Source organism: Crinia signifera, chromosome 4 (genome assembly GCF_055691185.1).
Source record: "Crinia signifera chromosome 4, ASM5569118v1, whole genome shotgun sequence".
In the NCBI taxonomy this organism is placed as follows: domain Eukaryota; kingdom Metazoa; phylum Chordata; class Amphibia; order Anura; family Myobatrachidae; genus Crinia; species Crinia signifera.
In genome coordinates this window covers 12125771-12143261 of record NC_139220.1, presented here as the reverse complement: position 1 = coordinate 12143261, position 17491 = coordinate 12125771, and the positions used below count along the sequence as shown (strand labels likewise).

Here is a 17491-nt window from a genome sequence, read left to right as displayed (position 1 = left end):
GGGGAGTAACAAAGTTATTAACAAACAAAAAAGGGAAGGGGGATATTTAGTGGCGTCATTAGGCTAGTATATGTATATGTGTGTGTTGTGTGTTTTATATATATATATAATTTTTTTGTACTATTAGATGGCACCACTGGGGGGGGGGGGGGGGCACCACCATATCCATACCGCCTCCGGGCATCTCGTATGAACTTACGCCACTGTCACTCACCAAGATTAGTGTAATAAAGAACACATACGGGTATCTTTATATGTGAAGGTAAGGCAATAATGGGTTTACCTAGAAATAGGAATGGATGTCCATATAGTGGTTTCTTTAGGGACCGGATCACAGTAATGACAAGGGGGGGGGGGGGGGGTGACGTACCTCACTCACCCCAGAAAATGTATAGAATGTGCCCATAGCAGTTTCTTTTAAGAGTTAAACCACAGAGAATATCTCACATCAATAGATAGCCTAACTCTAGTAAGTGTTCCCCACTCACTAAGAAACAAAGGATTTCCCCACACGTAGCAGTTACTTTAGAGGTCCCACTTTATATCACAGGTGGGGTTTTTTGTAGAAAAAAATTTCCTCAAAATTTTTCTGTAGAAAAAGTTAGGGATGTGCACCGGCCACTTTTCGGGTTTTAGGTTCTGATTACCTTGAGGTTTTGGATTCTAATGGGTTTTGGCAAAACACCTCCTAAGTGTTTTGTGTTTGGAATTTTTGGGTTTTGGGTTCTGATTTTTTTTGTTAAAAAAGCATAAAAACAGCTAAAATCGCAGATTTTTTTTTTTTTTTTGCTCCTACGCTATATTAACCTCAATAACATTCATTTCCACTCATTTCCAGTCTATTCTGAACACCTCACACCTCACAATATTGTTTTTAGGGCAAAAGGTTGCACCGAGGTAGCTGGATAACTATGATAAGCCACACAAGTGTGCGGCACAAACACGTGGCTCATGTAAGAGTGGCACTGCAGCGGCAGATACGGCACTACTAGGCACCAGACAGGTAGATACGCCAGTATTAGGCAGTGAGCCCCAAAACAGACGGTAGATTGGGCAGTATTAGGCAGTGAGCGCCAGACCAGACAGGTAGATACAGCAGTATTAGGCAGTGAGCCCCAGACCAGACAGGTAGATACAGCAGTATTAGGCAGTGAGCCCCAGACCAGACAGGTAGATACAGCAGTATTAGGCAGTGAGCGCCAGACCAGACAGGTAGATAGGGCAGTATTAGGCAGTAAGCGCCAGACCAGACAGGTAGATACAGCAGTATTAGGCAGTGAGCCCCAGACCAGACAGGTAGATAGGGCAGTATTAGGCAGTGAGCGCCAGACCAGACAGGTAGATACAGCAGTATTAGGCAGTGAGCCCCAGACCAGACAGGTAGATACACCAGTATTAGGCAGTGAGCCCCAGACCAGACAGGTAGATACGCCAGTATTAGGCAGTGAGCCCCAGACCAGATGGTAGATACGGCAGTACTAGGCACCAGACAGGTAGATACGACAGTACTAGATATTGACGACAGACGAAAGATCTAGCTACAGTGTATAGGCACTTTTTGAAAGATATCCAAATTGAGCTGCCTGCATAGTTGATGAACAATCTTGATGAACAACTGGCGGGTATGCGCATCATCATTCGTTGTTTGTTTATTGTCAATATCTTTTGTCAACATCTTTCGTCCAGGACACTGGGTTCAATGGAAGTGTCTTTCAACTAAATTGGTCAAAAAATTGTATAGTGTGTATGCACCTAGTTCCACCACGTCTCATGGTGAGATGGAACATTTTAACCTTCATATTGGCCCTGAACAGTAATTCTCACAGAAAAGCATTCTAGTTTGCAGGGGGATGCCAAATACCCTACCACTGGCCTTGTCTCTGCCTAATGGGGGTAGGGGAGGGGGGTTAATTAGGTGGCATAGAGAAATGAGTTCCCCCACCTCTGCCTGGCCACTTTAAGCTGGTAGTCAGATTCTATGACCACAGGGGAAACCTGATAAATGATTCATCCACCCATTGTGGATTCTCTGTGCTAGGAAGTGCCACTGCTTTTTTGTGTCCTAAATGCAGACTTGCAACTAGATTCAGAAACTGTAAATAAATAGATTCCTTTATCAGTCATGTAGAGTCCTTGGTGCATTTTGGCCACCAGGTGGCGCTCTAGTAGTATGTTTACCAAACAGCTCAGCTGGCCTCTTGTTCCCCAAGTCCATGCTGAAATGGGCCCTCTGCCCACCTTCTCCTCCTCCCCCCCAGAATTGTGGAGATAAGGCTCTCCTCCCTCCCCACTGCCCTCTCATTTGGGACCTCCATGCTGACTCTTTCAGGTAGGATAAAAAAGCTCTCTGCTGGGCAGCCCACAGGCCCCACACAGCAGCTGAATCTCTCCTGTGCTGCGCTCTGAAATGTCTGAACTTCTCCCCTGCTTTAACCCTCACTAGCCTGCCAGGCCTATGCTGCCACAAACTGCTGATCCAGTTTTAAAAGGAAGGACAGGCCTGTGTACTTTCAAACCACCACTGGCCTTCAGGCAGCCTAATGCCCCATAGCCATAATAAACAGCTTTAGTGCTATTGTCAAGTGTCCTGTCCACTTCTCTCGAATCTCATTTTGTTTCAGGCTATCGGGTCTGGATTTAAAAATGGTGCAGGAATTTATATTTGAGAGACATTTTATAAACTTAAATCTAAATTGCAGTGTAAAAATATAGCAGCATTAGTGCACTACATGCGGAATCAGCCAGTATTTACCCCCTTTCAATGCAGCATCGGCGCTGAGAGGGGGGCTGCTGGAGGGCTCCAGGGGGGAACCAGCAGCACTCGCTACACATTATACCAGCAGCACTCCCTGCACATTATACCAGCAGCACTCCCTGCACATTATACCAGCAGCACTCCCTGCACATTATACCAGCAGCACTTGCTGCACGTTATAACAGCAGTTCTCCCTGCACATTATACTAGCAACACTCCCTGCACATGATACCAGCAGCACTCCCTGCACATGATACCAGCAGCACTCCCTGCACATATTACCAGCAGCACTCCCTGCACATGATACCAGCAGCACTCCCTGTACATGATACCAGCAGCACTCCCTGCACATGATACCAGCAGCACTCCCTGCACATGATACCAGCAGCACTCCCTGCACATGATACCAGCAGCACTCCCTGCACATGATACCAGCAGCACTCCCTGCACATGATACCAGCAGCACTCCCTGCACATGATACCAGCAGCATACCTGTACATTACACCAGCAGCACTGCCTACACATTTTACCAGAAGTTCTCTCTGCACATTATACCAGCAGCTCTCCCTGCACATTATACTAGCAACATGCCCTTCACATTATACCAGCAGCGCTCCCTACACATTATACCAGCAGCGCTCCCTGTACATTATACCAGCAGCACTCCCTGCACATTATATCAGCAGTGCTCCCTACACATTATAGCAGCAGCACTCCCTGTACATTATACCAGCAGCACTCCCCGCACATTATGCCAGCAGCACTCCCCGCACATTATGCCAGCAGCACTCCCCACACAATATGCCAGCAGCACTCCCCACACATTATACCAGCAGTGATCCCTGTAGATTATACCAGCAGAGCTCCCTACACATTATACCAACAACACTCCCTGTACATTATACTAGCAACACCCCCTGCACATGATACCAGCAGCACTCCATGCACATGATACCAGCAGCACTCCATGCACATGATACCAGCAGCACTCCATGCACATGACACCAGCAGCACTCCATGCACATGACACCAGCAGCACTCCATGCACATGACACCAGCAGCACTCCATGCACATGACACCAGCAGCACTCCATGCACATGACACCAGCAGCACTTCCTGCACATTACACCAGCAGCACTCCCTGCACATTGTACCAGAAGATCTCCCTGCACATTATACCAGCAACACTCCTAGCAGCACTCCCTGCACATTATACCAGCAGCACTCCCTGCACATTATACCAGCAGCACTCCCTGCACATTATACCAGCAGTGATCCCTGTAGATTTTACCAGCTGCCCTCTCTGCACATTATACCAGCAGCTCTCCCTGCACATTATACCAGCAGCCCTCCTTGCACATTATACCAGCAGTGATCCCTGTAGATTATACCAGAAGCCCTCTCTGCACATTATACCAGAAGCTTTCCCTGCACATTATACCAGCAGCTTTCCCTGCACATTATACCAGCAGCTCATCCTGCACATTATACCAGCAGTGCTCACTGTACATTATACCAGCAGCACTCCCTACACATTATATCAGCAGCGTTCCCTGCACATTATGCCAGCAGCACTCCTCACCCATAATATCAGTACTGTGGTTTTCCCTGCACATTATACCAGCAGTGATCCCTGTAGATTTTACTAGAAGCCCTCTCTGCACATTATACCAGCAGCCCTCCCTGCCCATTATAGCCAGCAGTACTCCCTGCCCATTATAGCCAGCAGCCCTCCCTGCCCATTATAGCCAGCAGCCCTCTCTGCACATTATAGCCAGCAGCCCTCTCTGCACATTATAGCCAGCAGCCCTCTCTGCACATTATAGCCAGCAGCCCTCTCTGCACATTATACCAGCAGCCCTCCCTGCACATTATACCAGCAGCTCTCCCTGCACATTATACCAGCAGCTCTCCCTGCACATTATACCAGCAGCTTTCCCTGCACATTATACCAGCAGCTCTCCCTGCACATTATACCAGCAGCTCTCCCTGCGCATTATACCAGCATCACTCCCTACACATTATATCGGCAGCACTCCCTGCACATTATGCCAGCAGCACTCTTCACCCATAATATCAGTACTGTAGTTTTCCCTGCACAATATACCAGCAGCTCTTCCTGTACAGTATACTAGCAGCGCTCCGTGCACATAATACCAGCAGCGCTCCGTGCACATAATACCAGCAGCGCTCCGTGCACATAATACCAGCAGCGCTCCCTGCACATAATACCAGCAGCACTCCCTGCACATTATACCAGCAACACTCCCTGCACATTATACCAGCAACACTCCCTGCACATTATACCAGCAACACTCCCTGCACATTATACCAGCAGCACTCCCCGCACATTATACCAGCAGCACTCCCTGCACATTATACCAGCAGCACTCCCTGCACATGATACCAGCAGCACTCCCTGTACATTATACCAGCAGCACTCCCTGTACATTATACCAGCAGCACTCCCTGTACATTATACCAGCAGCACTCCCTGCACATTATCAAAGCAAAGGGGGAATTGGGGGGATGGGGCATAGGTTCTAGGGCACTGGGCAGTCTGACCTTAGTGAAAGAGAAAAGGCTGACTCCACACGACAAATTAGTTTATAATATGGTCGAGGAGGTGCTCCCTGGGAGTAGGGTGAGTACAATAAGAAAGGATATGTCCAAGGAAGGACATATAGAAGTCTCCCTGTGTGGGGCACAAGCCTTGTGAAAAGATATTTATTAAATAAAATATAGCTTTTAATAGATATGTATTAAAATTTCCTCTAAATCCATGAGGAATATGATACAATCAACATAGAACATGCAGATAGACAAACATAACGTAGACAACAGTAATTATTTACAGTATAGTAAGAAAGCGGTGAAATTATTGGGGCTTTCTGAATCTATGGTATCCCAGGATATCCGAATATGGTAGTAACAAGTGTTAAATATTATCCTGGTTTAGATACAATTCTAACAGTCTGGAATTAAAGTATAAGATTGGTGTGCAGGTCGGCTCATGCAGAGGGGAATCTATCCTTGATAATTGCTCTAATAGCCATTTCCCTAAAATACATGAGCAAAACACACTCAATTAAAGCGTCTGTCTGAGTCTTTGTCTTTTAATAGGTAAGCAAAGATATTTAGGTGAGGAAAAATAGCAAGCAGTATAAGATTGTCAGATTGATCTTTACTATGTTGCAAAATGGAGAATTACAGAGAGAATTTGTAACAATTAATGTCTGCAATTTAGGCACAGTTCATGACTTCTCTGGATGGCACTTTGATATTTTTAGAGTTAGAGGCAGTGGTGAGTATAGCAGATGCTTGAGTTGTATATGCACCCTGGGTGGCTGCTACCTACGCATGTGCCCAAAATGGTTCAGTGGATGCGTAGTTGAGCGGACTCAGGATGCGTCACAAGTATAGTAATAAAGTGTAGTATAGGTTTCTGCTGTTGCCGCTGGTAACCTCCCCTGCTCTGTTGTCAGAAGGCAGAGCAGAGCAAAAATAGGGTGGAATCAGTGGGAATGAGAGAACCTCAGAAAAGAGGGGGGACTCACGAAGAGTATAGAAAAGTGGGTTTACTGTGTTCCCTTGTAAAGTGCTGCTGTCCCCTGTGTACGGTTGGAAATATACCTTCGTAGTGAACAGGGGATGAGCGACTTAACACAGGCAGCGTACCCAGTGAAATACAATAGTGACCTCTGTGGTGGTTATCAGTGACCTTTGATGTCTGTCCTGTTATCTGATTGATATTGCAGGAAAAGCGTATAAGTGGCACTGTAGGATAACACCAATTTTGAGGACAGGTAAAAGGTATAGTGGTTAAATAATACCTGGACAGATGTGAAAGTCTGGTGCCACAAGAAAGCAAGTGGGCACTGGCTGGTGCTGCAGCTATTAGCTAGGCAATCTCCGAGAGTGCTACAGTTTCTCCAGCAAGTGACACTGTCTATGCTATGGATATTGCGGCAAATTAGTGCTGATAGTAGTTGTGGCTAATATTCCTGTTGCACTGATAGGTGCTACTGATTGACACTAAGATTGACACTATCAGATGTCATTTGTATTAAGCAAATTAAATAAATGCTGCTACTGTAGAAAAATGTGTACACTGACATGTGCCACAGATGAGACATATATTGAAGTTTGCTATCCAAGGTAGTAGTAAGATATATTCAATAATAGGGTAATGAGGCAGACCCTGTCAGGGTACTGCTGACTTACGGACCGGGACTCAGTGTTATCAGTGGCGGGACCCGCTAGTAGAGATGTCTCCTGTCGACTCTGTGCAGGTAGCACACGGTTTCTGGGGAAGCTGCAATGGTGGAATTTTCAGCGTGTTCTCCTGAATGGCTAAGTCTTTAGCTGGAGGCTGCAAAGTTCCACCGGAGGTAGCAGGTGTGTTAGTCACGCCGGTCCTTGAAGTGATAGCTGTGCGGGGGGCTCAGACAGACCATCAGACTGTTAGATGGACGGAACTCCCGCTCGTGCACAGCGGGAGTTAGGTTTATTCCAAGACGTACGTTTCACCAAACGAGGCTTTCTCAATTCTCTCTGTAATTCTCCATTTTGCAACATAGTAAAGATCAATCTGACAATCTTATACTGCTTGCTATTTTTCCTCACCTAAATATCTTTGCTTACCTATTAAAAGACAAAGACTCAGACAGACGCTTTAATTGAGTGTGTTTTGCTCATGTATTTTAGGGAAATGGCTATTAGAGCAATTATCAAGGATAGATTCCCCTCTGCATGAGCCGACCTGCACACCAATCTTATACTTTAATTCCAGACTGTTAGAATTGTATCTAAACCAGGATAATATTTAACACTTGTTACTACCATATTCGGATATCCTGGGATACCATAGATTCAGAAAGCCCCAATAATTTCACCGCTTTCTTACTATACTGTAAATAATTACTGTTGTCTACGTTATGTTTGTCTATCTGCATGTTCTATGTTGATTGTATCATATTCCTCATGGATTTAGAGGAAATTTTAATACATATCTATTAAAAGCTATATTTTATTTAATAAATATCTTTTCACAAGGCTTGTGCCCCACACAGGGAGACTTCTATATGTCCTTCCTTGGACATATCCTTTCTTATCCCTGCACATTATACCAGCAGGGCTCCCTGCACATTATACCAGCAGCCCTCCCTGCACATTATACCAGCAGCCCTCCCTGCACATTATACCAGCAGCACTCCCTGCACATTATACCAGCAGCGCTCCCTGTACACTATGGGGCTGAGCCGAATCCAAAGTGACTGTATTACTTGATTCTGCAGCCTGAGTCTGAATTACTACCTTATGCTACAGATTATAAAGGACTGATGTTGACCTTGTCCCATGTCGACCTAGACCCCTGTGGACCTTGCAGTATGTCAACCTAGTGGTGTCGACCTAATGAATGCGACCATCTTTAGGTCAACCAACCGTATCCCAGGGAAGCACATGGGAGATTCGGTCTGCTGCGGCTGCAGGGGAAGGGACTGGGGGGAGCACATGGGAGATGCTGCACTTTTATACCGCTATGTGTGCTTGAGCACTGAATATATCTTTTTGAAAAAATATTTTGCAAAATAAACTAACCAATATTTTTCAATGATAACTTTTCATGTCGTTTAATTTAAATCATTGAGGGAAGGTTGGCTGGCAGTTTATCAGTCCTAAAATTTACATTTTTAATGTCATCCATAGGGAAAAGCAGGGCTGACCTGGGTATCCCTAGATGTGCCCCGCCCCCGAGGCCCCAGGGAAGATAATGTATCATTATCCTGTATGCTGCATGTCTGTGATCTGATTATTTCTGGGCTCTTCTAGGCGGCTGGAGCTTGTGATTAGGGAGAGTCACAGTGCACCCCTGGCAGCAGTCACAGCTGGCAGCGACCATGGCACTGACACCGGATTCCCGCGTCCTACTGAATGACGGCAACACAATACCATTGATTGGATTGGGCACTTATGCCCCAACGGAGGTGGGTTCTTCCTTCTGCTGTCACTCTGGCAGGGACCCATTCCTGACCCCACCACCAAAGCGCCCCCCTCCTTATTCCCCCATGTGACTAAGATGTCTATTATAAAATTCATGTATATAAATAACTATATAACACGGCAGCTGGGCGGGCTGAGCCCTTTGTCCGTACACAGTTATTCCCTAGTCTGTCCCTGGTTTTCAACCTGGTCCTCACGATGCTGTTTGGCCTCAGTCCTCTCCAGGTGTTTGCCCCACGCCAGCAGAATCCTTCTTTTCGGAAGCAGAGGATGATGACGTCACTACCAATCTTTGCTTATTTTCAGGTTCCCTTTAGGCCAATGCATTTCATGCTTGGCAGCACTTGGTCAGGGGTGCTCTATTCTCCGCTGGGATCCGTTTGTTAAAACCAGGAGTAATATTCCAGATATAATAAAAGGGCTGCATTTGACAGAGGCAGTGACATGATGTGAGGAGGGGAATGAGGGCAGCAGGAAGCCACAGACTGAGAGTTATATAGTGGGAGGAGCAGGGTCCCCAGCAGCACAGAGTATATCAGGAGACGAGGGATGTGTCAGTGAGGACAGGGCTGCATGTGACAGAGGCAGTGACATGATGTGAGGAGGGGAATGGAGGCAGCAGGAAGCCACAGACTGAGAGTTATATAGTGGGAGGAGCAGGGTCCCCAGCAGCACAGAGTATATCAGGAGGTGAGGGGTGTGTCAGTGAGGACAGGGCTGCATGTGACAGAGACAGTGACATGATGTGAGGAGGGGAATGGATGCAGCAGGAAGCCACAGACTGAGAGTTATATAGTGGGAGGAGCAGGGTCCCCAGCAGCACAGAGTATATCAAGAGGTGAGGGGTGTGTCAGTGAGGACAGGGCTGCATGTGACAGGAGCAGTGACATGATGTGAGGAGAGGAATGGAGGCAGCAGGAAGCCACAGACTGAGAGTTATATAGTGGGAGGAGCAGGGTCCCCAGCAGCACAGAGTATATCAGGAGATGAGTGATGTGTCAGTGAGGACAGGGCTGCATGTGACACGGGCAGTGACATGATGTGAGGAGAGGAATGGAGGCAGCAGGAAGCCACAGACTGAGTGTTATATAGTGTGAGGAGCAGGATCCCCAGCAGCACAGAGTATATCAGGAGATGAGTGATGTATCAGTGAGGACAGGGCTGTATGCAGGGTTATTGTTCAGCAGGCTCCAGCAGGAACTGAGTGCACAAGGTTTTGTCCATCTAAGAAATATTTTGTCAGAAAGAGTGAACTAGAATAAGGGCCTCCGTTCCTGCTGGAGCCTGCTGAAAAATAGCCCTGGCTGCATGTGACCGGAACAGTGACATCTTACTATGGTGGTAGCTCTGGAACCCAATGCGATGCAGGCAGCATCGCATCCCCTATATACAGTAAGCCTGTGGACGAAGCGGCTGGCGGCGGAGCTGCGCTCCCTCCTGATACATTCAGGTGATGCTTAATATTTGCAGCTAATCCTTAAAAATAGGTGATTTTGAGGAATTAGCCCCAATATTATATGATAAATGGGCCCTTTAGTGAGATCGTTGCTACATGTGACAGGTGCAGAGACAAAGTTCAAAATCAAACTTGTAAACACAGAGGATTCCGCAACTCCGATTGTGACATCGGAAATCCGGCAGAAATCCAATGTAATTATCCCAATATGAGCCGCTCCAGGAAGGACACAATACTCTGCTCCTGGGCTTTCTTCGTAATTTTAGGATTGCCATCTCCTGTGTTGAACAGGTAAATTGATGGAAGCGGTACATCTGTCAGAACAGACTTAGGTCTACAGTCATTAGGTCGACCCCGGAAGGTCGACTGCCCCAAGGTCAACAGGGTTAAAGGTTGACATGGGTCAAGGTCGACATGACTTAAGGTCGACATGGTTCTAGGTCGACATGAGTTTTTCACTGTTTTTTTTTACCCGAATGTCGACACAGTCGACATGGACACAGTTGGAGTTGAACCGCAGCCCCTCGCTTCGCTCGCAATGCTTCGGGCATAGTTTTTTATTCTCCCACCATGCCCTAGTACAGGGCTGGGCAATTGTGGCCCTCCAGATGTTGAGGAACTACACATCCCAGTATGCTTTGCGTTACTTTTGCTATGTGGCCATGCTGAAACTGATGCAAGACATGCTGGGATGTGTAGTTCCTCAACATCTGGAGGGCCGCAATTGCCCAGCCCTGCCCTAGTGGATGGTAGGGCATGAAATACTGCCTGTCGGCACATGTCGGCTCAAAAAACAGTGAAAAACTCATGTCGACCTAATGACTGTTGACCTAGAACCATGTCGACCTTAAGTCATGTCGACCTTGACCCATGTCGAACTTTAACCCTGTCGACCTTGGGGCCAGTTGACCTTCCGGGGTCGACCTAATGACAGTCGACCGAAGTCTCTTCTGACAGATGACCGTTTCCCAAATTGATGACAGGTGTTTCCACACAGATGATGCCAAATTAAGAAGAGCTATGACTTTAATACAGTGGTTCCCAACCCAAGTACCCCCAACAGTGCATGTTTTGCAGGTCTCCACACAGAATCACAGGTGAAATAATTAACTCCACCTGTGGATCTTTTCAAATGTGCCTGAATAATGAGTGCACCTGCCGGGTGACCTGGAAAACGTGCTCTGTTGCGGGTACTTGGGGACCAGGGTTGGGAACCACTGCTTTAATACATCCAAATGTTTTTGTTCTTTGGGGCTGATTCAGAGGTGGGCGCTATTTTAATGCTTTTCACAGTTTGGGGATGGTCATAGATCTTTGCTCGTGCAGATCTGGGGATGCTAGTCTCTCCTAGGGAGGATCTCAAAAGCAAAATCTTTCTATAATGGGCAAAACCATGCTGCAGGTGGGGCAGATGTAACTTGTGCAGATAGAGTTCGCTTTGGGGAAGTTAATTTTTTCTGTGCCGGGTAAATACTGGTTGCTTTATTTTTATACTGCTATTAAGATTTCAGTTTGAACACCCCCCCAGCCAAATCTAAAGCTGGATACACATCTAAACATTTTACATCTGCCCCACCTGCAGTGGTTTTGTCCACTAGGCTCGGGCTACATATAGCGGCCACACGGGTTACATTCAGCAGAATTGGTTCAACGCTCAGGCACTTACAATAGGATTTACATCTTGTGCTTAAAGTGACAGGGTTATAATATTTGTACAGTATATCTGTACTTATTAGAGGTGACAGAAATGTATATCAGTAACTGGTTCCTTGCTATTCCCAGGCTGAAAAGGCTAAGGTAGAAGAGGCCGTGAAAGTCTGCCTGGAAGTCGGGTATCGCCATATTGACTCCGCCTTAATGTACGATGACGAGGCTGAGGTGGGCCGCGGTATTAACGCCAAGATCGCAGACGGGACGGTGAAGAGAGAGGACGTGTTCTACACTACAAAGGTGACGGTACCCGGGCCAATCCCAGGCGCATGCAGCCCCCTGCATCCCACTCACAGCTCTCAGCCAATCCCAGGCCGGCCCCACCAGCATCATCCCACTCACCCCGCCTCCCTCACTAACTCTCCCCCCTCACACCAGAAAATGCAGGGACTAGGCTGTTGTGAAAGGGGTCAGCCCGGGAATCTCCCTGCATGATCCCTGGACTGTATTCAATGTCCCTGTATTTTCTGGTGTGAAAGGGATATAAATGAATTTATGATTTTGCTTAAAAAACACCCATGCAATGAGTCCTAATCTGCTCTCTCCTCATCTTGCCGCAGCTGTGGAGCACGTTCTTCTCCCCTGACAAAGTCCGTGTCGGCCTTGAAAAGTCTTTGAAACTTGTGGAACTGGATTATGTGGATCTTTTCCTTATTCACACCCCCGTTGAGTTGAAGGTTATTATATAATCCAAGAATAAATGGAACATAGACGATGTCATACTAATACGGCACTCCCTATATTTTCGTTGGCAGCCTTGCAAAGCTTTTATTGTGTTTTGATTTTTATTTTCTGTTTTTACCTTTTAGCCCGGAGACGACCTGTACCCAATGGATGAGAACGGAAAAATGATTTATCACAACACGGACATAAGACACACGTGGAGGGTACGGAATATGAGCACTGGATTCGGACACCAAAAGTCTCCTCTAGCAGGAGGAGATTCAATTCATTACACCTATTTAATTAGGGTGTCCCAAAATCGGGTCGCCGTTGGAAATTGACAATTAGTCACGGGGAATATAGATATTTTTTTCAGGCTCAAAAAAGGGAACTAATTAAATTTAAATAAATTGTGAAGAAAAAATTGTGAAAAACTTTTTCCGGGCCTGGAAAAATGTCAGGGCTAATTGAATTGCCCCCTCTGTCCGTTCCTTAACAATGGATGCTTGTGTACATATAAATGATTTCAATTCATCAATGCGCTGCACTGAGGGCCTAATTCAGACCTGGCTGAGAATGCCTAGCGAACAGATTAGCGCTACCCGCTGCCCCGCTGTCAGTCTGAAATTACTTTTATTACCATGGAGATTGCTGAAATGGGGGCAGGCTCTGATGTCATGTGAGCAGGCCCGTCTTCATCTCCAGGGGAACGCCAATCAAACGCTGGTCTGCTTGCTGTAGTCTATTATCTGCAAGAGACAGAGCACGATGAATGCTAGCTCGGAACTAATAGGTTGCTACGGGTGATTTTTCCATTTTGAACAAGATTTGGTACATCCCCCTTAATGTCTTATTGTGCAGGCTATGGAGGACTGTAAAGATGCCGGACTGGCGAAATCCATCGGGGTCTCCAACTTTAACCACAAACAACTTGACCTTATTCTCACCATGCCGGGACTGAGATACAAGCCGGTCTGCAACCAGGTAACACCAAACCCCCCCAACAAGGGCGTAACTACCATAGGTGCAAGGGGTGCATCTGCTATGGGGCCCAGAGCTGAAGGGGGCCCATCTTAGCTGTCTAACTAATATGTTTTATATACATGTATCACCATCAGTTGCTAAATAGGGGCCCTTACAAACTTTTGCTATGGGGCCTACGAATATCTAGGTACGCCTCTGCCCCCTAACCAGGTAACACTTGCCCCCCCATGTGTCTGTATTAAAGGATAATTCCTCCCAAAGATCACAATATAATATTTGAGGGTGATTCAGGTTGGTTTACAAAAGCAAAGTCCTTCTTTAATGGACGAAACTGTGCTGCACTGCAGGTGGGGAAGATGTAACATGTGCAGAGAGTTAGAATCATGTAACCGTTTTAGTGCCAAGGAAACTTGTCAAAAAATGCCAGCGCCGCTCATAGCGACTGTTCTGTTTTTGGGTGCAATATTTAACTAAACTTCAATGGATTGAGTCAGCTGTATCTGTATTTATTTCTACTAGAGGAACAGTCGCTGTGGGAGGCGCTGGCATTTTTAAAGGATATTTTGAGGATTGCTCACAGCAATATTGGCACGCAAAAGGTTAAACGGCAAAACCAACCCTGTATTTTAGATGATTGCCAATATAAACATCGGCCAGAGCTGCCGGCAACGTTCCGATGTCTGCAAGTGACAGGCTGCTGATTTTACCCCCGTATGGTGACATTGATTTGTGTTGTTCTTCAGGTGGAATGTCACATCTACTTGAATCAGTCCAAGCTGCTGGCGTTCTGCAAGTCACATGACATCGTGATGATGGCGTACGGCGTGCTGGGCTCCAGCCGATTTGAGAAATGGTAAGAGGCAGCCTGGTGTCCTGTTATGCCCCGATGTACACCCCCTGCCGCAAGCATTGCATCTGCATCGCACGCCTGTATTTCCCAGACTCCTCTGTTCCCGTTACAGCCCTGGCCAAGAACTGCGGAAGCAGGAAGTGGTTACAGCCTGTTGTTGGTATCGCCACCTTCTCTGATGCCATTTAATGTTGGGTAGCTCAGTGCGTTCCTCAAGGCACACTGGTATACGGTCACTAGGTCGACATGCAAATAGACCGACATAGCTTTAGGTTGACATGGTCTTTAGGCCTAATGACCCTGTCGACCATAAGCCATGTCAATCTTTTTGAGTGCCAACCTTGCTGTGAGCGTTCCTCAAAATATCTGCTAAAAAATTTTCTGCGCCGCCCACAGCGCCTGCTCTTTTAGTATAAATAAATACAAATCCGGCCGAGCCGAGTCATTGAAGTTTGGTTTAACCCTTTGAGTGCCAAGTGTATTTGTCAAAATAGGTGTAAAAATGACCAAGCAAACCTTTGTATTCATCATAATGACCGGTAATGTTACCTTATGTAGGAAATATAAACTTTTTTTTGCACAACATTTTTTATTTGAATTTTATATAACAAATGTGAGCGACGCTGGGATTTTCAGAGGATATTCTGAGCATCTCTGACAGCAACTTTGTCACTCAAAGGGTTAAAGCAAAATAACTGAAGTACTAAAGGTTGAACTGCTATGGGGTCACCCTGGCAACCAGCGACCAATGCCATAGGCCCATAGCCCTTGTCCTGCTACAGCTGCTGTCCTATCATGTCGCGTGAAACCTGCGGAGGCGTTGTAAGTCCGTATACTCTGTGCTGCTGTTTTATCCTGATTCCTTTCACTATTCAGATTGACGTTAGATGGAAGCTACAGAGATATACGTAAATCACAGCATTTCACATCTCTTCTTTGAGGTACGACCAGACTACCCCGGTCCTTCTGGAAGATCCGGTGCTCAATGCCATTGCTAAAAAACATGGCCGCTCCCCGGCGCAAGTGGCGATGAGACACCTCCTTCAGAAAGGGATCCTTGTCCTGGCCAAGAGCTTCACACCAGAGAGGATCAGACAGAACCTTCAGGTATGTGCAGGGTCACGGAGGGAGGGGGGAGTGGGTACTAATTCTCCTCGGCCTGCAGAGACGCAGGTCTGCCGCCAACACCATACTTATGTGTCTGCAAAATCCCAGCATGCTTTAGTGGCTGTGGTGGCGCCAGGGACTGGAGCTACTTTCCTCTGGCTATATGGGGGAGGGGAACAATCACAGTGAAACCCCGCCCCCTTCATACATGTGTCTGCGCAGTCCCAAACCATTGCTCCACTGTGTCAATGCGCAGGGGAGCGTATGTATTAGAATATGTAAGATAATCCTCGGTATAACACAGCTCTAGAATATACAGCGGCTCTGTGCCACATTTAGGGGACCCTTTCCTGAACCCCTTAGCCCACACTGGCATTTGCTGTGGCTAGCAACCTGGGTAATCCGGGGGCAGACCCTCGCTGAGCGTGTCTGGGCATCTGACCCCTTTCCTATGATTGATAACGTTGTGTAACACGTATGCAAATCATCTCATTAGCAATTCGTATAAATAATGAGATTTCTGAAATGCGCTCGTTATAATTATCTCATCGCTCAGGTCTTTGATTTTGAGTTAAGCGAGGATGAGATGAAAGCTCTCGATGGACGCAGCCGAAACCTGCGCTACCTGACTATGGAAACGTAAGTCCTATTCCCGGTACATCAGTATTATACAATAGCATCACTGTCTGTGTAATCCCCTGGTAGCGTGATTTATACCCCTCTGCCTCGGACGGTTCTCTCGCTCCTGTGCTGGGCCTGCTGTATGTATATGCTGGGCACAAATGATAATTCCGAATTCTGTGCGAACCCAGTGGTTGATGTACAAAGCAATGCATTTGGGGCCCCTACACCCCATTAATGGGAAAAAAATGTAAACAAAAAGCATTTATAACACGCCCCTCATGTGGGCCATTTCTCCACTTACTTCCAGCGCTCTGATTGGTGGATAGCTCCGGCCAACTACCAATCAGCATGTTTACAGCTATTCACTGTTTGGCTGCAGGTCGGGAGGTAGGTAGAGAAAGGTGGACTCTGATTGGTGGATAGCCCCAGCCAGCCACCAATCGGCATGGTAACTGCCAGTCACTGTCTGGCTGCAGGCTGGGAAGCAGGAAGTGAATGCAGCCTGGTTGCTCTGTGTGATGCACAATCAGTGTGACCAGGCAGAATTCTCTACTGCCTCCCAACCAGCTCAGGAGGCAGGTGCCCACAAACCAATCTGCCCCAGCTCGAAGGCCCCTAGAATTGGGGGCCCTTGGGCAGCTGTCCATTGAGCCGACCATTACATAAACCTGCAGAACCGATTGTCTTCTATGTATAAAAAGATCGATTGTTTGTCCGGTGCTCTAATGTGGTCGGTTCCTGGTCGGTTTGTCATCCGGTTTTGACAGTAATAAATAGTAATAGATGAAACAGTGGGTGTGACACCTGATTGGATGATCTCCTGTCCAATCATCTTGGGTCTGCATTACACACACCAAATATTGGCAAGGTACTGAAATCTACAATGGGTGGTGGTCGGCGGGGGGGATGCAGTCATTAGGTCTACAAACATTAGGTTGACACATTAATGCCACGCCCATCACGTGCCCCCCTTCACTCCTTGTGTTGACCTAATGACCATGTTGACGTAATGGATGTCGACCTATTTCATGTGTCAACTTAGTGACTGTTGACCTATACTGACCTATTTATTGACTGTCGACCTAAGTTCAACCCTGCGGCCCGTTCCTGTGGATAAAAGTTGAATGCACGCGGGAACTCTGACCGCAGGTATTTACTAAGCTGCTGTTCTTGTTTCTGCAGGTGGAAGGATCATCCCAAATTCCCATTCAACGAAGAATATTAAATCGCTGCCAGTTCTTGCATGATGATCGTAACAAGGCCTAAATTCACGGAGCTGAAAATAAATCTTAGTATGTGCAAAGTAGAAGGAGGGGGGGGGGGGGGGAGGGGGGGGG

At 46.9% G+C, this 17491-nt stretch overlaps 1 protein-coding gene across 1 annotated transcript; it reads left to right on the top strand.

Moving 5' to 3' along the window:
• The first annotated feature begins 2184 nt into the window (after positions 1 to 2184).
• On the top strand, positions 2185 to 17491 carry LOC146073715 (aldo-keto reductase family 1 member C3-like). Its single transcript, XM_083181112.1, has 10 exons — positions 2185 to 2329; positions 8590 to 8744; positions 11999 to 12166; positions 12487 to 12603; positions 12736 to 12813; positions 13451 to 13573; positions 14317 to 14426; positions 15365 to 15530; positions 16087 to 16169; positions 17337 to 17491. Exons 2-10 carry the CDS (start codon positions 8658 to 8660, stop codon positions 17377 to 17379), a joined length of 975 nt encoding a protein of 324 aa, XP_083037238.1. The 5' UTR covers positions 2185 to 2329; positions 8590 to 8657; the 3' UTR covers positions 17380 to 17491.